Below are 19,487 nucleotides of genomic sequence, written 5' to 3'. Positions count from 1 at the left end.
ACCTGTATATCCTGCTGGAGCGATACCCCGGGGCTGGAGCACCCGTCCCGGTACGAGGAGCAGCCCCTGCGCTGTAGGGAGCCGGGTACAGGGGCGCTTTGGGCACGTAACTGCTGCAGGTTTCTGTACCGACCTCCTCTTAAGGGAACCTTCCCCCTTGATGGGATCTTTGTCAGCTTTAACTGTAGAACTTCTTTGTGAAAGTTCTGAATACAAATACAACTGCATGGAGGCAGGGGGGTGGGGAGCTGTGTGAGGGGTGTAGAAGTCACACACAGGCCATTATTTACTTCCATCCTTGCTTTCTGGTGAAATGTGGCACAGGAGATAAGTTTATGATGGACTTTTGTGCAAAATGTTCAGCCTCCCCCTAGTGAATCTGTACGTCGTTGTTGTCAGAGCTCTCGAGTACACCAGTCCCTGCAGGGGAGGGTTTTACTCTGCAGGATTTGGCCCCGTGCGTGACAACTGCCAGACTCTGAACGTGCCTACAGCCAAGGGCAGGACCTTGGTGTCACTCGGTGGTATCTGACCGGGGTAGTTAGAGGGTCCCGTTGTTCGGAGACAGAGCAGGACACCAGGAAAATGAAATGACCATTAGGCAATACCTTGTTTAAGTGCAGGCTGCTGGAAAGCTGTACTTCGCTTGGAGCCTACTTTGCACAAAACGATCGGTTATAAACTTACAACCAAGTGTTTTCCCCACTGAGGAAAATTTGATGGCAAAATTAATGGCAAAAATCAAGTTCATCTTCAACATTAATGGAATGTTGAAGTGGAACATTCACCTTGTAAGAGGAACAGTTGAGAATGAATGCGACAAAGGAGAAGTCATTTTCCCCTGCGGTCACACGATTTCTGCATTAAACCTCAAGAGATCCAAAACACCTTTTCACTGGCACACAACGGTATTTGGTGTAATTTAAGGCATTTGGTACCTTACCCCACTGAAATTCCAGCTGTACCTGTGTCGGACAGCAAGGGAGGCCCAGCAGTTGGTAGTTTGTGGAACTGCTCCCTTTTAATGTATGGATTTATCCTATGGAATCATTTTAAGGTGGCCTTAGCAGGAGGGGGATGACAGTTGTGTTTTCACAGCAGCCAAAGCTCCATTTAGGATTTTCAAGGAAACTGCCTTCTCTGTCTCCAGGCACAAGATGCTGCCGACAGATGTGGCTACTCGGAATGGGGGCTCAGCACAGAGCCTCTGGGCTGCCCCCCCAGTCGGTTTCACACCCGATCACCAGGTAAATGAAACACTCTGCTAGCGAAGGAGGGGGTAGGAACATGCTGCAAGTTGTGTTCCTTCCAACACCAGACAGGAGGAAAGCCCCGATGAAGGATACTCTTCAGAAGCACGTTGTTCACATAATTTAATGTCCCGTTAGTTTAATCTCCATGAGGTAACAGTGATTTCCTGAATCACTCCGTGTCACGTCAGGCCAAAATGCCTTCTAGCTGACACACAATGAAAACATAGTACAGCCTGTGGAGTTCTCCCTCCTCCCCAAATACTCATGTCACCCTGAACGAACAGTGTAGTGCTTTTTCAGCTCTCAAGAAGCCATTTCACATACTTTGGGGTGTGTGTATATATACACACATACACGCACACCAGGTATTACATACATAATTACTGGCACTAAAAGCCATAAGCGTCACAAAGCAGTGATTTACAGTACGAGTTCAGCGTTCTCCCCAGACAGAAAGTAATTTTTTAGGCATTTGACACATTCACCAAAAAAACCCCACCCCACAACAATAAAAAAAACCCCACGTTCAGGCGCCACATCTAAAGTTGTGCTCTCCCATGAGGTCTTAACTATCGGTGCAAGCGCACAGAAGCTGCTGAGGTGGTCGAGTTTGGCTTAAATAAGAAACCATCCCCCCCCAGGCTAGCTGGAGAGTGAATCCAGGAGGAAAAAAAGGAATCCCTTAAGCATGCTAATGGTGTCTGTGTTCTTACTGGAGAGCTGAGGCTCGACACACAGACACAGATACACATACATTTAAAAAAAAATGGATACCTTTTTTTTTTTTTTTAATATAAAGTGAGGCACCTGAATAGCTTTGCAAGCTCTGCCCTGGAAAAGGAGAGTGACCGAGGACAGAGCACCAGACGCTTGTGCATCTGTGAAAACACCCGGTTTTCACCCGGTTCACCCGCCTCCCGTCAGAACGCGGCGCGGCCCTCGAACGTCCCTCCCCTCAAGGAAGGTCAAGCAGCTGATGCTGGGCAAAGAGCTCCTGCGTGATGCTGTAGACATCGCCGATGTAGGGCAAGGCCTCGCCCAGCATGGCGACAGCTTCCTCGGCCGTACCCACGTTCATGATCTCCAGGAAGGCGTTGCGGGGCGGCAGCGTGCAGAAAGCCACCGTGGCGGCCTTGCGAATGACCCAGGGGTGGTAGGCAGCCAGGGAGGCCTTGTAGGAGTCCGTGCAGATGACGGAGGTGCGGGAATCCTCCCCGCCCGTTCTCAGCCCCTCGAGGAAAAGCTGCAGCCAGCGCAGGGCCCTGTGGAGGCGCAGGAGGGTGCGGCAGCCCGAGTCCGGGTGCTCCGACCGCTTCTGGACGTCCACCAGCCCGTTGGCCAGCTCGTATTCCACCATGGCCTGCAGCGACACGTACCGCTCCCGCTGCTCGCCGCGGCAGTAGCTCTCCATGATCTGCACCTTGGCCACCGCGTCCTTGGAGACGAAGGAGAAGATGGCGCCCAGGCTGTGCAGGAACCTGCGGGCGCGGGGAGACACGCTCGCGTTAGCGCGCGCGGGGCAGCCGGGCCCGGGCCCCGGGGCCTCCCGCCGAGGGCACTCACCGGATGAGCCCCCGCCAGCCGCACAGGTACGGGCCCAGCAGCACCTCCCGCCGCTCCGTCACGCACGTCTGGAAGGCGCCGAGCACCTCCCGCAAGCTGAAGGCGGCCGCCATCGCTCCGCGGCACCGCCGCCGCCGCGCGTCACCCGCAGCCCGGGCCAATCCGCAGCGGCCGTCCTTGCGGGGTGGCGGAGCTACGCATGCGCAGCGGCGCCGAGGAGCAGGCCCGGAGCGGCCGGGAGAGCGGTGAGGCCGGGCCGGGCCGGGGGGATGATGCTCCGCTGCGGGGGTCGCTGCTGCGGGGCCGGGGGGCGGGAGCGGCGGGGCCGGCCCTGCCTGGGCCTCACGCAGGTTTTTCCCCTGACGGGGCAGCGCGGTCGTGCGTGGAAATGCGGCCTGGGGCGTGGGGTGGGGAGATGAGCTCCGCTGGGAGCGGGAGCCCTGTCCCTCCTCCTCTCCCCTCGTCTTTCTTCTCCTCCTCTCCCCTCGTCTTTCTTCTCCTCCTCTCCCCTCGTCTTTCTTCTCCTCCTCTCCCCTCGTCTTTCTTCTCCTCTCCCCTGCCGCGGGTGGGTCCGTGTTTCTTGTCTCGTCGTGGCGAGGGTGGTTAGCGAAGCCAGGCAGGCCTGAACTTCCAGGGGCTGTTAATCATCCGTGTGTTGATCCAACTTGTGTTCTCCGTCTTCCCTCTAGGGAGAAGTTGGGCCTCTGCTTAAGTCTTTTGCCTAATACTGAAGAATAACTGAAATGGCAGCTGCAAAAACGGCCGAATCGTCTTCTCGTGGACTGTTTCTGGAATAACTGGCCATGCAGTTAGAGATTTAGAGTTTGTGAACATGCCTGAAATAAAAGTCACGCCCTTGGGTAAGTCCAATCTAAAATTGTCCTGAAATAGAAACACTGAAAAGCTTTGGAATTCACAAATCAAAGCAATACGTGTCAGACTGCTGGGGACGTTTGTGCTTTTCCGTGCCGCCAAAGCTGGCCGTGGTGCTGTACGGCGACGTGTGTCGCAGTTGTTAGCGTCTAACTCGATTCTTGTCAGTGTGTCGCTGTCCTTTTGTCTTTCAAGCCAGACTCCAAACAGTCTGATAACCCTGGTTTGGTTACAGGATTCATCAGTCCGTGCTGGCAAAGGCGTAGCCTTGTACAGTATCGGTGGAGCATTCGTTCACGGTGCTGAAGATCCAGAGGAAGCAAATTTTTCTCTTTTTTTTTCTTGTTTATGGGTTACACAGAAACTGTTGAGATGCATTTATGCACTGAGAGGGCAGAGGGTGTGCTGAGCAGGAGAACTGCTTTATCCTGACAGACAGTTTTCTGGCTCGGTGTGGACTTAACCAGAGCTTCGTGAAGGTCTGTGCCATCACTGAGTGCTTGGGGAGGTGCAGAGCCCTGCGAGCTCCGAGTTCCCTGCCAGTCCTGTTGAGATAAGAGACGATTCCGCTCTTGCTGGGTAGCTGCAGTTGCGCAGCAGCAGGCAGAGAACGAGCGTGCCCTGTGTCTGAGCTGCCCGTGGGCTGGACGTGGTGCCGTACTTGCCGCAGGCGGGCGAGTGGGGCTGGAAGGCCCTGTCGTAAGTGCAGGGAACGGGGTAAGTCCGTCACGTTTGCTTACCCTCACACAGATCTGCCTGCTTGGAAGAAAGGATGTGGTGTTTTCCTGCCCTGGAGAAGGGCAAGGAAGTTTGTCCGGACCTTCTGAAGTGCCCATAAATGTTCCCAGAGATGTCTTATGTGTCTTTCCTTTGCTTGGGCCCAGGAGCCGGCCAGGATGTGGGGCGCAGCTGCATCCTCGTGTCCATCGCCGGGAAGAACGTCATGCTCGACTGCGGGATGCACATGGGCTACAACGACGACGTGAGTACAGCGGGGAAGCCTGGGCGTCGTGGGGAGGTGCTTCCAAGGGTGCATCTGCCCGGGCTTTCCCCGTTGTTCCACCCTGGTCCCTTTTATTTGAACGTTGCCTGACTCCTCTTAGGTGGCACAGGGGTGATATCAGCCGGGCGCGCGTTATCGCGCACGTGAGGACGCTGAAAAAGTAGCGAGCAGGCTCCGAGCGCTCCATCCCTGGGGGTTGTTTCACGTGGGCAGGTGTCTTCCGTGCTTTAAAGCATTAACCCTGCCGCTAGCCTGCTCTTGGCACCGCGCTTGGCTTGGGGCAGCGAGTTACTCGCTTTGGAGAGGGCGGTAGGAAATACTCGTGGTGTTGGTCACCAGGAGCAGAGGCCGAAGTGTTCTGGAGGGCAGAGAGAGTCAAAGCGTGGCAGGAGCGAACGGAAAAGGTTTTGAGGCTTTCTGCCGTAGTGCTCGTGAGCGAGCTACACCGCGCGGGTCACCTGTCTCACCGCGAGGAGAAACTCGCTGTAGGTCACTTACGTGCCAGGACAGTCGCCCTGGCTGTCCTCCCATCCTCTTCCTCTCTGACTCCTTCCGCATGGAGATGCTGATGGTGCTGCCGGCAGCCCTTGCTGCTGACGCTGGCTGCTGCCCCGCCCCAGGCTTGCCCCCCACGTGGGTTCCAGCGGGTTCCCAGCGTTTCGGGCCATCCCCGCCGCTGTGGGTCGGACTGGCGAGGCGGTGTTGGCTTTGTCTGCTCACGGGGAGCCTGGTTGTGGGTGTCTTTGCAGAGGCGCTTCCCTGACTTCTCGTACATCACCCAGAACGGAAGGCTGACTGACTTTCTGGACTGCGTCATCATCAGGTGAGGAAGGTTCCGTCCTTGTCAGGGCTCAGACGGGCAACGGGGAAGCTTGGTGTGCTCTCCCTGGTAACCCAAACCCTTGTGAGTTCATCCTTCGTCTTTTGGGCCGTTCCTCAATGCGGGTGCTTTAAAACTCCGAAGCAAGACCTGAGGAGCAGGCGAGCTGAATTCCTCTGCAGCGTCTCCTTGATCCTCTGTGTCTTTTCGCAGCCACTTCCACTTGGACCATTGCGGAGCTTTACCCTATTTCAGCGAAATGGTGGGTTACGACGGGCCCATTTACATGACGCACCCAACCAAGGCCATCTGCCCCATCCTGCTGGAGGACTACAGGAAAATAACCGTGGATAAGAAAGGGGAAACGAACTTCTTCACTTCCCAAATGATTAAAGACTGTATGAAAAAAGTGGTGGCCGTGCACCTTCACCAGACCGTTCAGGTGAGCGGCCGTTGGGGTCAGGCCCCCTGGGTGGTGGCAGGAGGCCAGAGCAGCGTTGGGTTCAAGATGTGGGCGCTGACGCCGTGGTGGCCTCTTCGGGCAGGTGGACGAGGAGCTGGAGATCAAGGCGTACTACGCGGGCCACGTGCTGGGGGCAGCCATGTTCCAGATCAAGGTCGGCTGCGAGGCGGTGGTGTACACTGTGAGTGCACGCGGCGGCGGCGGCGGGTGCCCGCGTCTCCTGGGGGGCGGCCTGTCCCGGTCCCTTGGGAATATTAACGGGTTTCTCTTCCGTTTAGGGTGATTACAACATGACCCCTGACAGACATCTAGGGTAAGTAGGAAGCTGAGTCGCTGTGGATCGTAGGTGTTGCTGACAGGAAGGTTTTAGCACAGCCTCTGTTTGTACTGGGGGCTCCGATCCTCTGTTGGGAGGCTGGAACAATTAACCATGTCTTTGGTGGAAAGACAAAGGCAATGTCGAATTACAGGAATGAACAGACAGATTGATTCTTCCAGACAGACTTCAACGTGATCTGTGTGCTCATATTGATCTTCCTTTAAGGCTACGCAATGATTGGACTTGGATGTTTGAAACGTTTTATTGTCATGGTATCGTCTAAAGGTGTCTTTCTTTCCAAGAGAGTGGCCCATCACAGACTTTAATTCTATTTTTACTGGCCTACATGAGAGGTTTATAATATTTGTGCTATTTAGGATTGTGATGGGGTGAGGCTGGGCCGGCCACTAACGGATGACAGACGCTCTCTGTTAACCCCTGTCCCCTCCCAAAAGGGAAAGAGAACAAGGGAGAGAGACTTTATGGTTTGGAAAACTAAACCAGCTTTAATGAAACAATAACAATAAGGAAATAATGAGATAGATACAAATAGGTACAAACCCAATACCTAACCCAACTCCCCCCACCCTTGGGGTTTTTTTTTTAAATTTTAAATTCCTTTTGCTCTAGTGCTGCCTGGATTGATAAGTGTCGCCCAGATCTATTAATCAGTGAGTCCACCTACGCCACAACTATCAGAGATTCCAAACGCTGCAGAGAAAGAGACTTCTTGAAGAAAGTTCACGAGACTGTCGAGAGAGGAGGGAAGGTAACAGTGTTCTGATAACCTAAGGGATGTGGGTGTTGCTCTGCGAAGCTCTCGCTGGCTCTGTCGTGGTGCGTAACTGTCACTAAACTGGGGCAGCTGCGTGTGACCGCTACGTGGAACTGGAGGCGTTGTCGTATTCCTCCATCTGTACTTTAAAATACAGAATATTAAACACTGAAATTACGCCAAGAAGAAAACCAAACTATGAGCTAAGGAGACAGCGAGGGCAGTGCTGTGCCTGCAGCCCGCAAGTACGGGGGGTAAAGGCAAAGGTAACTTGATTTGCGCCTTGTATCCCGAAGCGTCCCCATAATCGTGTGAGTTATGACACTGAGACTGTTCCGTTGGTGCTCTGGTGATCAGAAACGAGCTCAGCGTGGCCAGGGCTGCGTTCAGCATCCTACAGCGCCGTGCTGCCTGTGCCAAACCCCCTGCGAGCGCCTGGCTGACGGTGCCTCGGCTGTGGCTTCCGCCCGCCCGGCTGTTTGGCTTGGGGTGAGGGCTGTTCCCGTGCGGGGTGACTCGATGGGAGCAGCCTCAGGTGGCCACGGACACTCCTCTCGGTGTCCGTTTCCATAAATAATGCCAAACCGATGCTCTCAACCACTTGTTTTCATATTACCCGGGAGAGAACGGAACTGACTCTGTTCCCAAGCACCACGTCCTGCCACAGCCTTTCCTCGGGATGTGCAAACCGAGGTGCTGGCCAGGCTGGAAGGTGCTTGTCGAGTATCGGTGCCTTTCATTCCGAAACTGCAGACCAGCACCTTCCCGTGGAAAGAAAGGGCAGCAAAAGAGTATCAGAAAGCGAGAGGAACGGAGGGACTTGTTGAGGAATGATAACGCTGCCGCGCTGTTCCGGTGCTGTTTGGGTTTCACAGGCTCAATCACATCTCAATTGCAGGTTCTTATCCCAGTTTTTGCCCTTGGACGTGCCCAGGAACTCTGTATTTTATTGGAAACGTTCTGGTGAGTGCTGTGCGTGTACCACCTCCTTTTTGTCCTCCTCGCGTCGTGGTCCTGGCAGGTTTCTGTGCTTCTTCCACGTCTGTTTAGCACAAGTGTTCTCATTAGCGTTCCTCTGCCTGCTGGGATCAGCTGTCCTGTAAAAACCCATGATTGCGCCTTGGCCACGTGAAACTTTTCATGGGAGCTGGGGAGGGATGAACAAATGTTGAACTTACGCATAAGGGTTGTGTGGAAGTGGTTTTGGTACCAGCGAATGATACAGCTCTTCATTATCTCCCATAGCGGAATGATTGGCAGTGGTAGGGGACGTTGTCTGTAGCGGGTGAGGAGTGGACTGAAGCCTACGTTGGTTTAAGCTGCCGCGTGGCGCCGTAGGGGTGTCACAGGACTCATTCCCAGCTCACCCAGAGCAGGGAATGCACATAAAAAAAAAAAATCTGTGGAGCCCACAGAGGTTTATGGACTCCCTGCCCGGATCGCCACGCTCCCCGCTGGGCCCTCACAGCTCTCCGGGATGCTTTTCTACAGGGAAAGAATGAATTTGAAGGCTCCCATTTATTTCTCCACGGGACTGACGGAGAAGGCCAACCATTATTACAAGCTCTTCATCACCTGGACTAACCAGAAAATTCGGAAGACGTTTGTGCAGAGGAACATGTTTGAATTCAAGCACATCAAAGCCTTTGATCGGGCCTTTGCAGACAACCCGGGGCCTATGGTGAGTGGGCGCTAGCGAGGTACCAGGGCGGGCGGGGAGTGCCAGGGAGGTGGGTTTATACCACCCTGGTCCTGGCTGAGCAGAGAGGCAGCTGCAAAAGCTGAGCATCCTCCACCCAGTAATACCAGTATCCCAGCTAAAACCCTCTCGTGGCCAGGCCCTCCGGATGCCTTTAGCTGCGTAACTGTTAAAGATCTTTCTGCCTCTTTCAGGAAAGTTAAGAATAAAAAAAAAAAAGACTGCGTGTTCATCTGATGTATAGCTCTGGACCTGCTTGAAACTGTAATTTCGACAGTAGATTATTTTGACTTGTCAGGAGACAGATCCTCCACAACACCCTCTGATTGCTGAGCTTATTTCTGACCGGTTTATTGGGCAGTAGCTGAAGGAGGAAGCTGTTGGGTGTGATAGTACCGTTATAAAAGTGTTCAAAGTTTTTATTGACGCTATGGATGCTCACAGGGATTTCCTACACCAGTAGCTCAACTTAGGTGAGAATTAGACAAGGGGGGGGGGAAAGGAAACAGCAAAAATCCTCATTAGGGCTTTGATGTAGTCGGTGTGCTGTAATGTGTTAGTGGCCACGCTGCAGCTTTAGGGTATGTATACAAGTAATGGAAAAATCCCTGGTTTATGTGGTGATTCTCAGCACATCTCTGAATTCCAGGTTGTGTTTGCAACCCCTGGGATGCTTCACGCAGGACAGTCCCTCCAAATCTTCAGGAAATGGGCCGGGAACGAAAAGAACATGGTAAGAAACGCTGTTTCCTTGAGTGACCTTCATGGGACCGCGGTGCCGCCCCAGCCACGAGACCAGAGGTCGCAGGGGAGCGTTCCCTGAGCACAGCCCAGGGCAGAGAGCGCTTCAGGCGCTGACGTTCCTTCTTCCCTGGGTGCCATGGGGCCAGCGGAGGAGAACCTGCCTCGGACGGGCGGTTGGGGGAGATTTCACTTTCAGAAGGGCTTCCGTTCATCTGAAGCCGCTTCCAAGATGTTTGTAACCAGTGTCTGTTCTTACTTAGCGGTGCCTTGATTGCAGCAGGATGCTTTTTAATTGCGTGTTCTGGCGTTGGGCGCTCGGCAGCTCTCCCGTGAAGGCTGGCCCGGTGGGAGAACAGCATCGGGCGGTTGTGGCTCTGTTGGTGTTAACAGAGTTTGAGGATGGTTGGAGAGTTTGAGGATGGTTGGAGAGTTTGAGGATGGTTGGAGAGTTTGAGGATGGTTGGAGAGTTTGAGGATGGTTGGAGAGTTTGAGGATGGTTGGAGAGTTTGAGGATGGTTGGAGAGTTTGAGGATGGTTGGAGAGTTTGAGGATGGTTGGAGAGTTTGAGGATGGTTCTGGTTTCCCCCCTCAGGTCATCATGCCCGGCTATTGCGTGCAGGGAACCGTAGGCCATAAGATTCTGAGCGGACAGCGCAAGCTGGAGATGGAAGGAAGACAAATAGTGAGTTTTATTTTCGAGGAGAAGTTCCTGGGGTAGTCGGACACCGTGTGCTTGTAAGGGAAGGTGCTGTGGACAACACTGTAAATACCCGATGTCAGAGTCGGTCTGAAAGCAGCATTACCTCCGCCTTGGCAGCAGGGATCTGGACTCGTGATGCCCAAGTAACATTTTGGTGGGAGGTGGACAAGGTGTTTTTTTTTTTTCCCCCTTTGCATCATCAACAGTGTCTCTTCTTCTGCCATAAGGCTGTCACGGGCATATTGAATGTTTAATAACTCGGCCCCAGTAGCCAGATTGGTAAAAATGATACACTTTTAGGCAGACAAGGATATTAAAGAACTGATACCAACTGTCCTTAAGTCTTGCTTTGTTTTGGCAATTGTGCCACGAGTGTTGTGCTCTGAAATTGGGCAGTTCGATGCTGTAAGTAACTGAAAGCTCTTCCATGCAGCATTGTCTCAGTCTCTGCTGACACGTGGCGCTCTCCAACCCCATTTTCCAATTCGGGTGTTCTCCTTCCTGGCTGTTACTGCTACACCCCGAGGAGTTTGTGTGTGGGACACGAGCTGTAGCGAGCCCTAGTAATTCCCGACTCACAGAGCCTGTGCCTTCTGCTCCCCGCAGCTGGAAGTGAAGATGCAGGTGGAGTACATGTCCTTCAGCGCCCACGCGGACGCCAAGGGAATAATGCAGCTGATCCGCCAGGCTGAGCCGCGGAACGTCCTCCTGGTCCACGGGGAAGCGAAGAAAATGGAGTTTCTGAAGCAGAAAATAGAACAGGAGTTTCGTACGTATAGTGCTGGTCCTGAGGCGGGAAGGGGGTCGAAGGCAGGCGCTGAAGTCCACGTACGTAATCCGCTGGACCTCAGCACAGTGAGGCTGAGGTCCTAAGTTACAGGACCGGTCACCCTCTAGAAACTCATGTCTGCAACATAGCAAGCCCATTTCATTGTAATACCCACGTGGACTTGGAAGTAGAAGTTTATAGTGCTACAGCTGAGCACTGAGTGAATTTATGTTTCTTGAGACTCCTAAAAGAAGCCGAGGCAGGTGGGGGAACACCTGAAGTTGTAAGTCAGCAACTTCAGTTAAGGGGAATGCACTCCAGGAAAAAAATAATGAATTCCTTGGAAAAGCTGACTCTTAAATGATGAGCAGAAGGCACAGAACTCACAGAGGGTGGTTACTTACTGCCTGCAGCTTTCTTTGCAGTAATTTGTCATCGCTGCCAGCGTGCAGGCAGTTCTGTTGCAGTCTGTTACCCTTTTACCCCTCACAAGGCGTTGGGGACAGCTGGGCTAGGAGGTGTTGCCCCTCTGGGGTTCTGGGACAGACATTGGCCTGAAGTCTGAGCAGCAGTTCAACTTTTCAGCCCGGTTTTAAGTTCCAGCAGATGGCTACCAAACTTCCCTTCCTGTCCTCAAGAGCTGCAGTCGGCTTCTGCCAAAAATCTCAGCACCATCTACTCCAGGGATGCTCGTGGGTGAAGTGACAGTCTGGGGTTCCTGATGGCGGTCGTTTACGTTGCAGATGTCAGCTGTTACATGCCCGCAAATGGAGAGACCACAACCATATTCACCAATCCCAGCATCCCCGTGGACATATCCCTGGGACTCTTGAAGAGAGAGACAGCAATAGGTGACGCGCTTTCAACCAAGAACTTCAGCTTTTGGGCCCTGCCACCGGGGGGTACAGTGCTGGTATGAGGTGGAAACAGCAGGGCAGGGCCACGTGTAGCAACGCTGCCTGAACGCAGTGTTTTCTGCGAAAAACCAGGTTTTTATCAGCGTTGAGTGGTTGAGAGCTTCCTGAGATGAAGCAGCTGCGGGGCTGCCAGCGTGTAGTCAGTAACGTGTGAGACCAAGTACAGCCACAGACCTCGGTTGCTACTCGTGGCCCGTTTGCTATGAGAACAAGATCCACGTGTGCTTTTACAACCAGGTCTGTGAAAGCTGGAATTACTTTTATAAACCAAATTTAAGAAAAATCTAAAACCTCACACAATCAGGAAGAGATTGGGGAAGAGAGGCAGTTGTCCTGCGTTACTAAGCCTGGTTTCTTGCATGTCTGGAGTTCTGATGGTGGTTTACGCACCGTGCACTTTATCAGACAGAGAACAAAGATGTAAAATCTGCCTCTGAACCTCGGCAGGGCCTCAGAAATCCAGTCCGTTAAGTCCTGTAGCAGGCATCTTGGGTGAAAAGCCAGCGCAGGATCGTTAACCAGCTCATCTTTCTCTTCCCTTGGCCTTGGTTTAGGTCTCTTGCCGGATGTCAAGAAGCCAAAGCTCATGCATGGCACGTTGATTATGAAGGATAACGTAAGTACAAGAGGCCTTAACGTTTGTTTTGTGTCCTCTGTGCGAGTGTGTCGTCGTCATTCCTGCGGGAGTTGTGGGTGAACAGGAAACCCAGATGAAGACAAGCAGTCCTAGTTCCTGGGAAGGAGCCCAGTAACACCGTACCTGGGGAGATGGATCTGTAAAAGACGCTCTTTGGCTTGTCGGTTGTCTTGACTGCGAGGCTTCCGTGGCCCCGCAGCTTCAGATTCGGTATCTTGCTGTTCATGAGCAGGGCGTTGTGGCGGTGGGATTTGTACCGGTCGCTCTCATGAACGCTCACAGATGAAGTCACAGGGAACAGGTAAATTTGAAGAGCTGCTTCTGTTCAAAGTCTGGGTTTTGCCCTTGCTCCCTGCAGCTAGAGGCGTGCTGAGGAGACTGGTTTTCAGCCTGTGGATCCAAGGTGTTTCTGATCCCCTGTGCCTGTCAAACCAAAAGGCAGCAGCAGCAGCAGCCGCCCGTTGCGGGCGACCTCGGTTTGGATGGGAAGGTGCCAAGGGAGGAGTTCCGACGCTGTAACCTCAGGGTTAGATTTAAACAAATCTTTCCCCCCCCCGGTAAAGAGGTTAAAGCAACTTCCATTCAGAGAGTGACTTTAATGTGGGGGAAAGAGAGAATCAGGATTATTTAGGTGGAGGTTTTGCCACTGTCTTCCTCTCCCTTTGGCTGTCCCTCGGGGGCGCGTGCCCAGCGGTCACCGCGTGCAGCAGCAGCAGCTCAAGGAGTGACCTTACACCTGCTGGAGTTTGGCAGCAGTGAACCCGTACCTGCGTGCAGCTGACCCCAGAGGAGGAGTAAGACTTGAGCAAGCGGAAAGAAATAGTTGATAAGGGGTTTGTGCTTCTCCCCCGCAGAGCTTCCGCCTGGTTTCCCCCGAGCAGGCTCTGAAGGAGCTGGGCCTGGCGGAACATCAGCTGCGCTTCACCTGCCGCGTTCACATTCAGGATCCGCGGAAGGAGCACGAGACCGTGCTGCGGGTGTACAACCACCTCAAAGGGCAAGTCCGGTCTTGGCTGTGTTTGCAGGGATTTTTTTTTTCCCCCCCTGGGGAGGGACTTGAGCTTCTCATGAGTAATGTAGGTGGTACAGGTGCCCTCTCCTTTCTGGCCTTCCCGACCAGCCCCAGAGAGTTACTGAGGGAACATCCTGACAGAGAAGCTGCAGCTGCTCTGGGTTTTAGTCTGCATCACCAGAGGCTGGTCATCAGCCTACAAGCTCATGGGCCGCCTGAAATCTTTGTGCCTGCTGTCGCTGCCGCGTCTCGCCGAAGTTGGCGCCCTCGTCCGGAGGGAGACCATCCAGCATCGGGTTGAGACACCTCAGAGCTGTTCAAAAGGCAGCAGCAGAGGAACCTTAAAAGCTGTTCCCTTCCTACAGGCAGCTGGGCGATTCTGTGCTTCGCTCGGATGAGCAGGGTTCACACTGGAGCTGTAGCTATCCTGAAAGGCAGAAATAAATTCGGTGGGAAGTCCCACACGATCAACATCAGCCAGAAATCAGCCCCAGTCTCCCTTCCTAGTAACAACATGCTGGTGTTGGGGATTCAGAGATACAGGGGGTGACCCTCCCCCTTCAGTTCGTACACGTGTCCCAGCCAAAATAAATCATCTGCCTTCTCTCTTCCCAGGGTCCTGAAAGATTACTCGGTGCAGCATCTCCCCGATGGGTCTATCACAGTAGAGTCCATCCTTATCCAGGCCACGGCACACTCGGAGGATCAAGGAACCAAAGTTCTGCTCGTGTCCTGGACTTACCAGGTGGGGATACTTGAAGACACACTTTTCAGGCAGAGTCTGTACAGTCCAAAACTGCCCCACAAGGCGGGGTGGCTGTTGTCAGGGTGGGTCTTCCTCTGACTGGGGGGTGACGGGCTGAGTCGCTGCTATTTTCTTCACCGTTTTCGGTTTGGTACAAATCCTTTTGCAGAGCTCTGGTGAGTCAGTTTTCTCTGGAACCACTGAACTCAAGGCAACTGATCTGGAGTAATTACACTTAATACAATTACAGTTAATTACCATCAGGTCTGTGTAGTGTCCAGCTCCTAAACCCTCGGCGGTATCGCTACAGCCGTACAGAGCGCAGGGGTATTTTTATATTGTACTTCTTGGATGTGAAACGTTGAATAACAAGCAGAAAGCTGGCTAATGCTGCATTGGGGTAAGATTAGACACAGACATTATGCTTGCTTCCTTTCAAAAGTATCCTTGCTACGGCTGTATTTTTAAATGCTTGCTTTACAGCAAGGAAATGCCTTGAGGGAAAAGCAAAAACAAAGTATCAATGGTTCTTTATTCTTTGTGTTCACAAAAAATGGTTGTTTTCCCCAAAAGAGACACCTCAGGTCCAGACACCTGCTTTGACAAATGGGAGTTTTACACTGATACTTTGAAAGAACACCCAGAAACACACTTGTGCTGCCCGGCTTGCTTTCCAGTTTTGAACACTGCTAGATTTTGCTGCGCCCAAGAATTATTTCAGTCTATTTCTAGGCACCACAGGCAAATTTACTGCCCCAACGGGGAAAGTACAAGCTTGCTTTCATCCCATTTCTCTTTATTCTCTCTAGGATGAAGAGCTGGGCAGCTTTCTCACATCCCTTCTCAAAAAAGGGCTGCCCCAGAGCACATCATGAGCAACGCAGCAGCAGGCACAGTGGTGTTTCAGAGAGATTTGGATTTTATTTTGTTTACAATGGGTTTTTATCTAGTTTTGTTTTAATAAAGGAATTAGAGTGTTTGTCCACTTACTGCAGTGACAGCATGTACCGTTCCACAGGGCTGGAGCCCTGGCCAGGGCGTCATTACAGCCTGTTTTTAGAGTCCTGGGAACAAGCTCTGAGTTGCTCACACAGTCAGGTAAGAGATACTCAGCGTTTTCCCCTCCCACAGCTCATTTCCCCGAAAACCTCCGCAGTGCTGAGTAAAACAAGGAGCTTTCAAAGCTTGGCAATTAAAATGCAAACTATAAGTATAAAGGAGGCAAGAGTACAAAGCCCTAAACATGCCATTCCCCCAGTGGCATAACTTTTTTAATTAGCCGTACCTCCCCCAGGGCCAGCCTGCAGGAAAGCTGCACTCCTGGACGGAGCCTCTAATAAAAATGTTTCTGCTTTTGTCCAGAACATAAAACCTGTGCTTAGTTAGAAAGAATAGTCCCTCCCGGGCTGGGAGGCATTTCCATGGCCTCTACATGGGACAAAAATAGCAGTCTCTCATGAAAGGTAAAAGGCCAGTTTGTCCCAGTGCTCCCTCAGCAGCTCTCCTCAGCTCCAGTTTACGAGAGAGAGGCTTTGCACTTGGCTTACCAAGCCCAGTCAAGCAGAGCAACAGCAAAATCCTTATTTGCAGTGTGTTAGAAAAGTTTGAGCAGGTTTTTACCTAAATTCCTCTGAGCTAAAAGCAAAATCCAGGAGGAGGAGGGCGGTGACTGACCCACCGTTAGCGATCGGTGTCCGTTAAGGTGCTGCAGAGCGCACGGAGCAGGAACTGCTGCGCCTCAGGCCCGTCCTGACACCCGTAATCCTGCTCCATGACAAGAAAGCACCGGCTGTGACAAGGCTGCGGCTCCATTCTGATCACTTCAGCTCTGCGCTCGGTTGCTTGCTGCACCCAGCTCAGAATGCTGAAGTGGTTCAGTGGGTGGCTTTAACCGATCGATAGAAAAATTCAAGACCCTTTGCTTACATCATAATGCACGGGGTGGGTTTTTTCTTCCACAAACCAAGACCCCGACCTACCCCTGCACCCGTGGTTCTTACTTTCCAAGCCTCTTACCTCCAGTCTTCAGAGTAGCCTGTGGCATCAGCTGCCATCAGAAAATGGTCTGAATAGGGGCAGAAGCTGCAACGTCCGCTGTTGTGCAAAGAGAAGTTGCTACATCACAGAGACACACGACCACAGAGCTCCCCGCGCCGTTCTGCCACCGTAATTTACTCCCTCCCTCCTCTAAGGCCCAGGGCAGGTCTTGTTCCAACAGCACAGCACAAACCAGGAACCCCGAGTCAGACTGTGACTTCTCACCTGCTTTTGGGCACCTGGACGTGGCCCCACCGCTGTAGCACATGGCCACCGTTAGGGCTACCTGGTTCCCTGTCAAAGAAGCCCCACGACCCTTTCCCCTCTGTTCGCTCAGCGCTCTCACGTGCCTGCAGGCCCGTAGCACTTAGGAACTTTATGCAGTTTATGGGGGGCCGTGGGAAGGAACAGAACAGTCAGTCTGTGCAGCCGATACCAAAATCACATCCTCTTCGCTAAACTGTTGGTGTTTAAGCAGGTTTGTCAGCCAAGCCAGTGGTTTTTCTGGTGCCTCTGATAACCCACAGATGATGAATTCTCTCCAAAGTCTCACGTTCCACGGGGTGGAGAACTCAGCAGTTCTCAGAAGCTGTGTGGTTCTGCTAATACACAAGAAGGGGTGAAATAGGTCAGACATTGTATCACAAAATGCAACTAAAAAAAGAGAACTTTGGCATCTGAACAGGACTGCAGAGCGTAAGGAGTCGTGCCAGCTCCTGCAGTAACTTCCCCCAGTGAGTGTGTGGCCAGAGGAGCTTGGTTTGGGCCTGCACAGGGTTAACTGACTGGTAACTACTTGGCTCTGGTATCTTCTGGACTTGCATTAACAGGGGTCCAGCTTGCACCCGCAGGCTGCCACGCTAGAACCCCTGCACTGAAACCCTCCTCGGGAAGGCCAGCAGTGGAGTCACGGAAGGGCTGAGAAGCCCTTATTTGGCTGGGGAACGCAGGCAGAAAGCAGCCTGCGACCCCAGCTGGCTACAGCGTGGCCTGGGGAGAGAAAACAGGATCCCTCCAAAACGGGGAGAAGCCAAGCAGGACTGCCCCATCCACCGGGTTCTTTCACATAACCCTTTCCAGGGCTGTACTGCTTTCCAGAAAAGAGCCCTCTGTTCTCCTGCCAACGCCAAAGTTAAACAAAAGGAGGCCAAAACATCGACATTCATGTTTCACCGTGTGCTAGCCAGGACTGTTAGAGAATACAGCTCCCCCGGGTGCTGTCCTAGCTGGCTACTAAAAATACCTCGCTGTCGGGCACTTCCCTCCAGTGCTGCCTTGGTGTAACAGCCCCTGCATGAAAAAAACCTGGTACCTTTACAGGTTTGGTTTTGAGGAAACAGTTGGAAAGATGAATGTTGTACGTACTTAAGCAGATCAGTCGGTTCCATCTCTGTGGTTTTTATTTCCACGTCTCTGTTGTAGTTTATAAACGTAGGGAGACTCCCCGAATTTCTGGTCACAGATTGTGTACACCATTTTAGACCTGAACCTGAGCCTGAAGTTGAAGTGCCATCGCTTGGTGGAAGAGGTGAAGTAGTACAAGAGCGGGTTCAGGCAGCAGTTGACACTCACAAGGGCCAAGGTGACCCTTCGCATTTTGTAGATCAAGTTGGTAAAGGACTCGTTCTGGATGACCCGGATTCTCATTAAAAAGTGGAGCAAGTGAGTGAGGTGATAGGGGAGGAAGCACAGCGTACAAATGACCAAGATGATGTAGATAGTCCTCAGGGCCTTCCTCTTGCGGATGCTGTGCTTGATCTGGGAGATCCTCTTAGCAATGAGAGGGTAGCTGATCAGAATGATGGAAAAGGGGATCACAAACCCAAAAACTAAGGCCAGGATGTTGTACGGTGCCATGCGGTAAGTCCAGCTGCTCGTCGCGAAGTTCTCGAAACACGCTGTGGTGTTCCTCACGCCGCTGTTGTGGAGGGGCCCTCCAACGATAAGCGGAACCGTGACACTGAGAGCGACCACCCAGAGGGCCGTGACCACCATCACGTAGTGCCCGGCTTTGATCCGGATGTAGGTGAAGGGGTGCAACACGGCCACGTAGCGATCGACACAAATGCAGGTGAAAAAGGCAATGCTTAGGTAGATGTTGATGTAGTACAGAGTCCCGGTTACCCTGCAAGACATGTCACCAAAGATCCAGTGGTTCCCATGCAGGTGGTAATGAATTTTAAAAGGCAACACACAAACGAACAAGGTGTCTACCAGAGCGAGGTTAATCATGTACACGTGGGAGTGGGAAGTGTGCTTTACCTTGCAGGACAGGAGGTACAGAGCCAAGACATTTTCTATCAGTCCCAGCACGAAGACAATGCTGTAGATGACCGTAAACAAGGAATACTGGAAGTCTGCTTCCAAACTGAACCCTGAACCAGCACTGGCAGCTGTCTCGTTGGAGGCTCCTTCAGTCCAGGAAACATCTGCCATGATCTCTGCTGGAGCGTGGGGATATCCAACATGGGATAAAAGTCCCAAGCCGTCCCTTACCTCAGGAGCTTCTCCAGTTTTATTTCCTTTGAAGTGGGTAAGAGCTGGAGCTACACAAGTGGGCGACGTTAAGTCTGGTGAAGTCTCTGCTTGGTATATTTAGATGGAAAGCAGCGTTTCTAGAAGGGAGAATAAATCATTTAAAACACAAACATTTGAAGTTTACACGGCAGACAGAGTATTTACTGGTATTGAAATCGTCACAGGGTGACGATACTGAAGTAACACAGGCAGCAATTCCCCCACCCCCCCAAAAGACACATAGAAGGCTACAGTTCTGGCTAAGGATGGGCCAGCAATTGCAGCAGCACAGGAGAACTGCAGCAGTGATACACCTTTGGAGGTCCTTGTAATTAATTTCCCATTCCTAAGTCCTACCAAAACTCCTGGGTCATTGCTGAGAGATGTACGATGTTGTTATCCTCTCCTTAAAAAAATAAAAAAAATCAGAGCACTGGCTTGTGCAGCTTCCCAGGAAAAAAGCAGCAGCGATGGCAAACCCCCGAGCAGGACTGGCCTTCCCAGGGGCTCCCATGTGCTCCCGTGTCCCAGTATCTGTGCGACTCAACTGCTGAGCCTCGCTGCTGCCCTTCTACACAGAGCACGCGCGGAACCTTCCTGCTAAAATTAAGGAATAGCATCTAAAGCACAGAACTGAGAC

General features: G+C 52.4%; 3 protein-coding genes across 6 annotated transcripts; 1 reads left to right on the top strand and 2 right to left on the bottom strand.

The window, feature by feature from the left end:
* Positions 1-1,356: 1,356 nt before the first annotated feature.
* CPTP (ceramide-1-phosphate transfer protein) lies at positions 1,357-2,929 on the bottom strand. The gene is made up of 2 exons (XM_086476192.1): positions 2,817-2,929; positions 1,357-2,731 (listed from the first exon to the last, which is right to left on the bottom strand). Exons 1-2 carry the CDS (start codon positions 2,927-2,929, stop codon positions 2,209-2,211), a joined length of 636 nt encoding a protein of 211 aa, XP_086332318.1. The 3' UTR covers positions 1,357-2,208.
* Positions 2,930-3,040: 111 nt separating this feature from the next.
* Positions 3,041-15,282, top strand: INTS11 (integrator complex subunit 11). Of its 4 annotated transcripts, XM_009951477.2 has the most exons (17): positions 3,180-3,676; positions 4,574-4,671; positions 5,442-5,515; positions 5,726-5,954; positions 6,058-6,156; positions 6,254-6,288; positions 6,925-7,063; positions 7,968-8,032; positions 8,561-8,750; positions 9,418-9,501; positions 10,106-10,195; positions 10,820-10,982; positions 11,726-11,833; positions 12,454-12,515; positions 13,391-13,533; positions 14,164-14,293; positions 15,103-15,282. In XM_009951477.2, exons 1-17 carry the CDS (start codon positions 3,649-3,651, stop codon positions 15,166-15,168), a joined length of 1,803 nt encoding a protein of 600 aa, XP_009949779.1. In that variant the 5' UTR covers positions 3,180-3,648; the 3' UTR covers positions 15,169-15,282. The 4 variants fall into 4 exon arrangements, with proteins under 4 accessions (XP_086332184.1, XP_086332183.1, XP_009949779.1 ...); XM_086476058.1 differs by lacking the exons at positions 14,164-14,293; positions 15,103-15,282 and adding an exon at positions 3,041-3,061 and having other exon boundaries at positions 3,506-3,676; positions 13,391-13,895; XM_086476057.1 differs by lacking the exons at positions 14,164-14,293; positions 15,103-15,282 and having other exon boundaries at positions 3,177-3,676; positions 13,391-13,895.
* A 2,422-nt stretch (positions 15,283-17,704) lies between these two features.
* Positions 17,705-18,766, bottom strand: LOC104346657 (lysophosphatidic acid receptor 6-like). Its single transcript, XM_009951480.2, has one exon. The coding sequence runs from the start codon at positions 18,764-18,766 to the stop codon at positions 17,705-17,707; it is 1,062 nt and encodes a 353-aa protein (XP_009949782.2).
* Positions 18,767-19,487: the final 721 nt, after the last annotated feature.

The sequence above is a fragment of the Leptosomus discolor genome, chromosome 20 (genome assembly GCF_034619465.1).
Source record: "Leptosomus discolor isolate bLepDis1 chromosome 20, bLepDis1.hap2, whole genome shotgun sequence".
NCBI classification, from domain to species: domain Eukaryota; kingdom Metazoa; phylum Chordata; class Aves; order Leptosomiformes; family Leptosomidae; genus Leptosomus; species Leptosomus discolor.
Note: the sequence above shows the minus strand (reverse complement) of the source record. Positions and strands in the feature narration are given on the sequence as shown.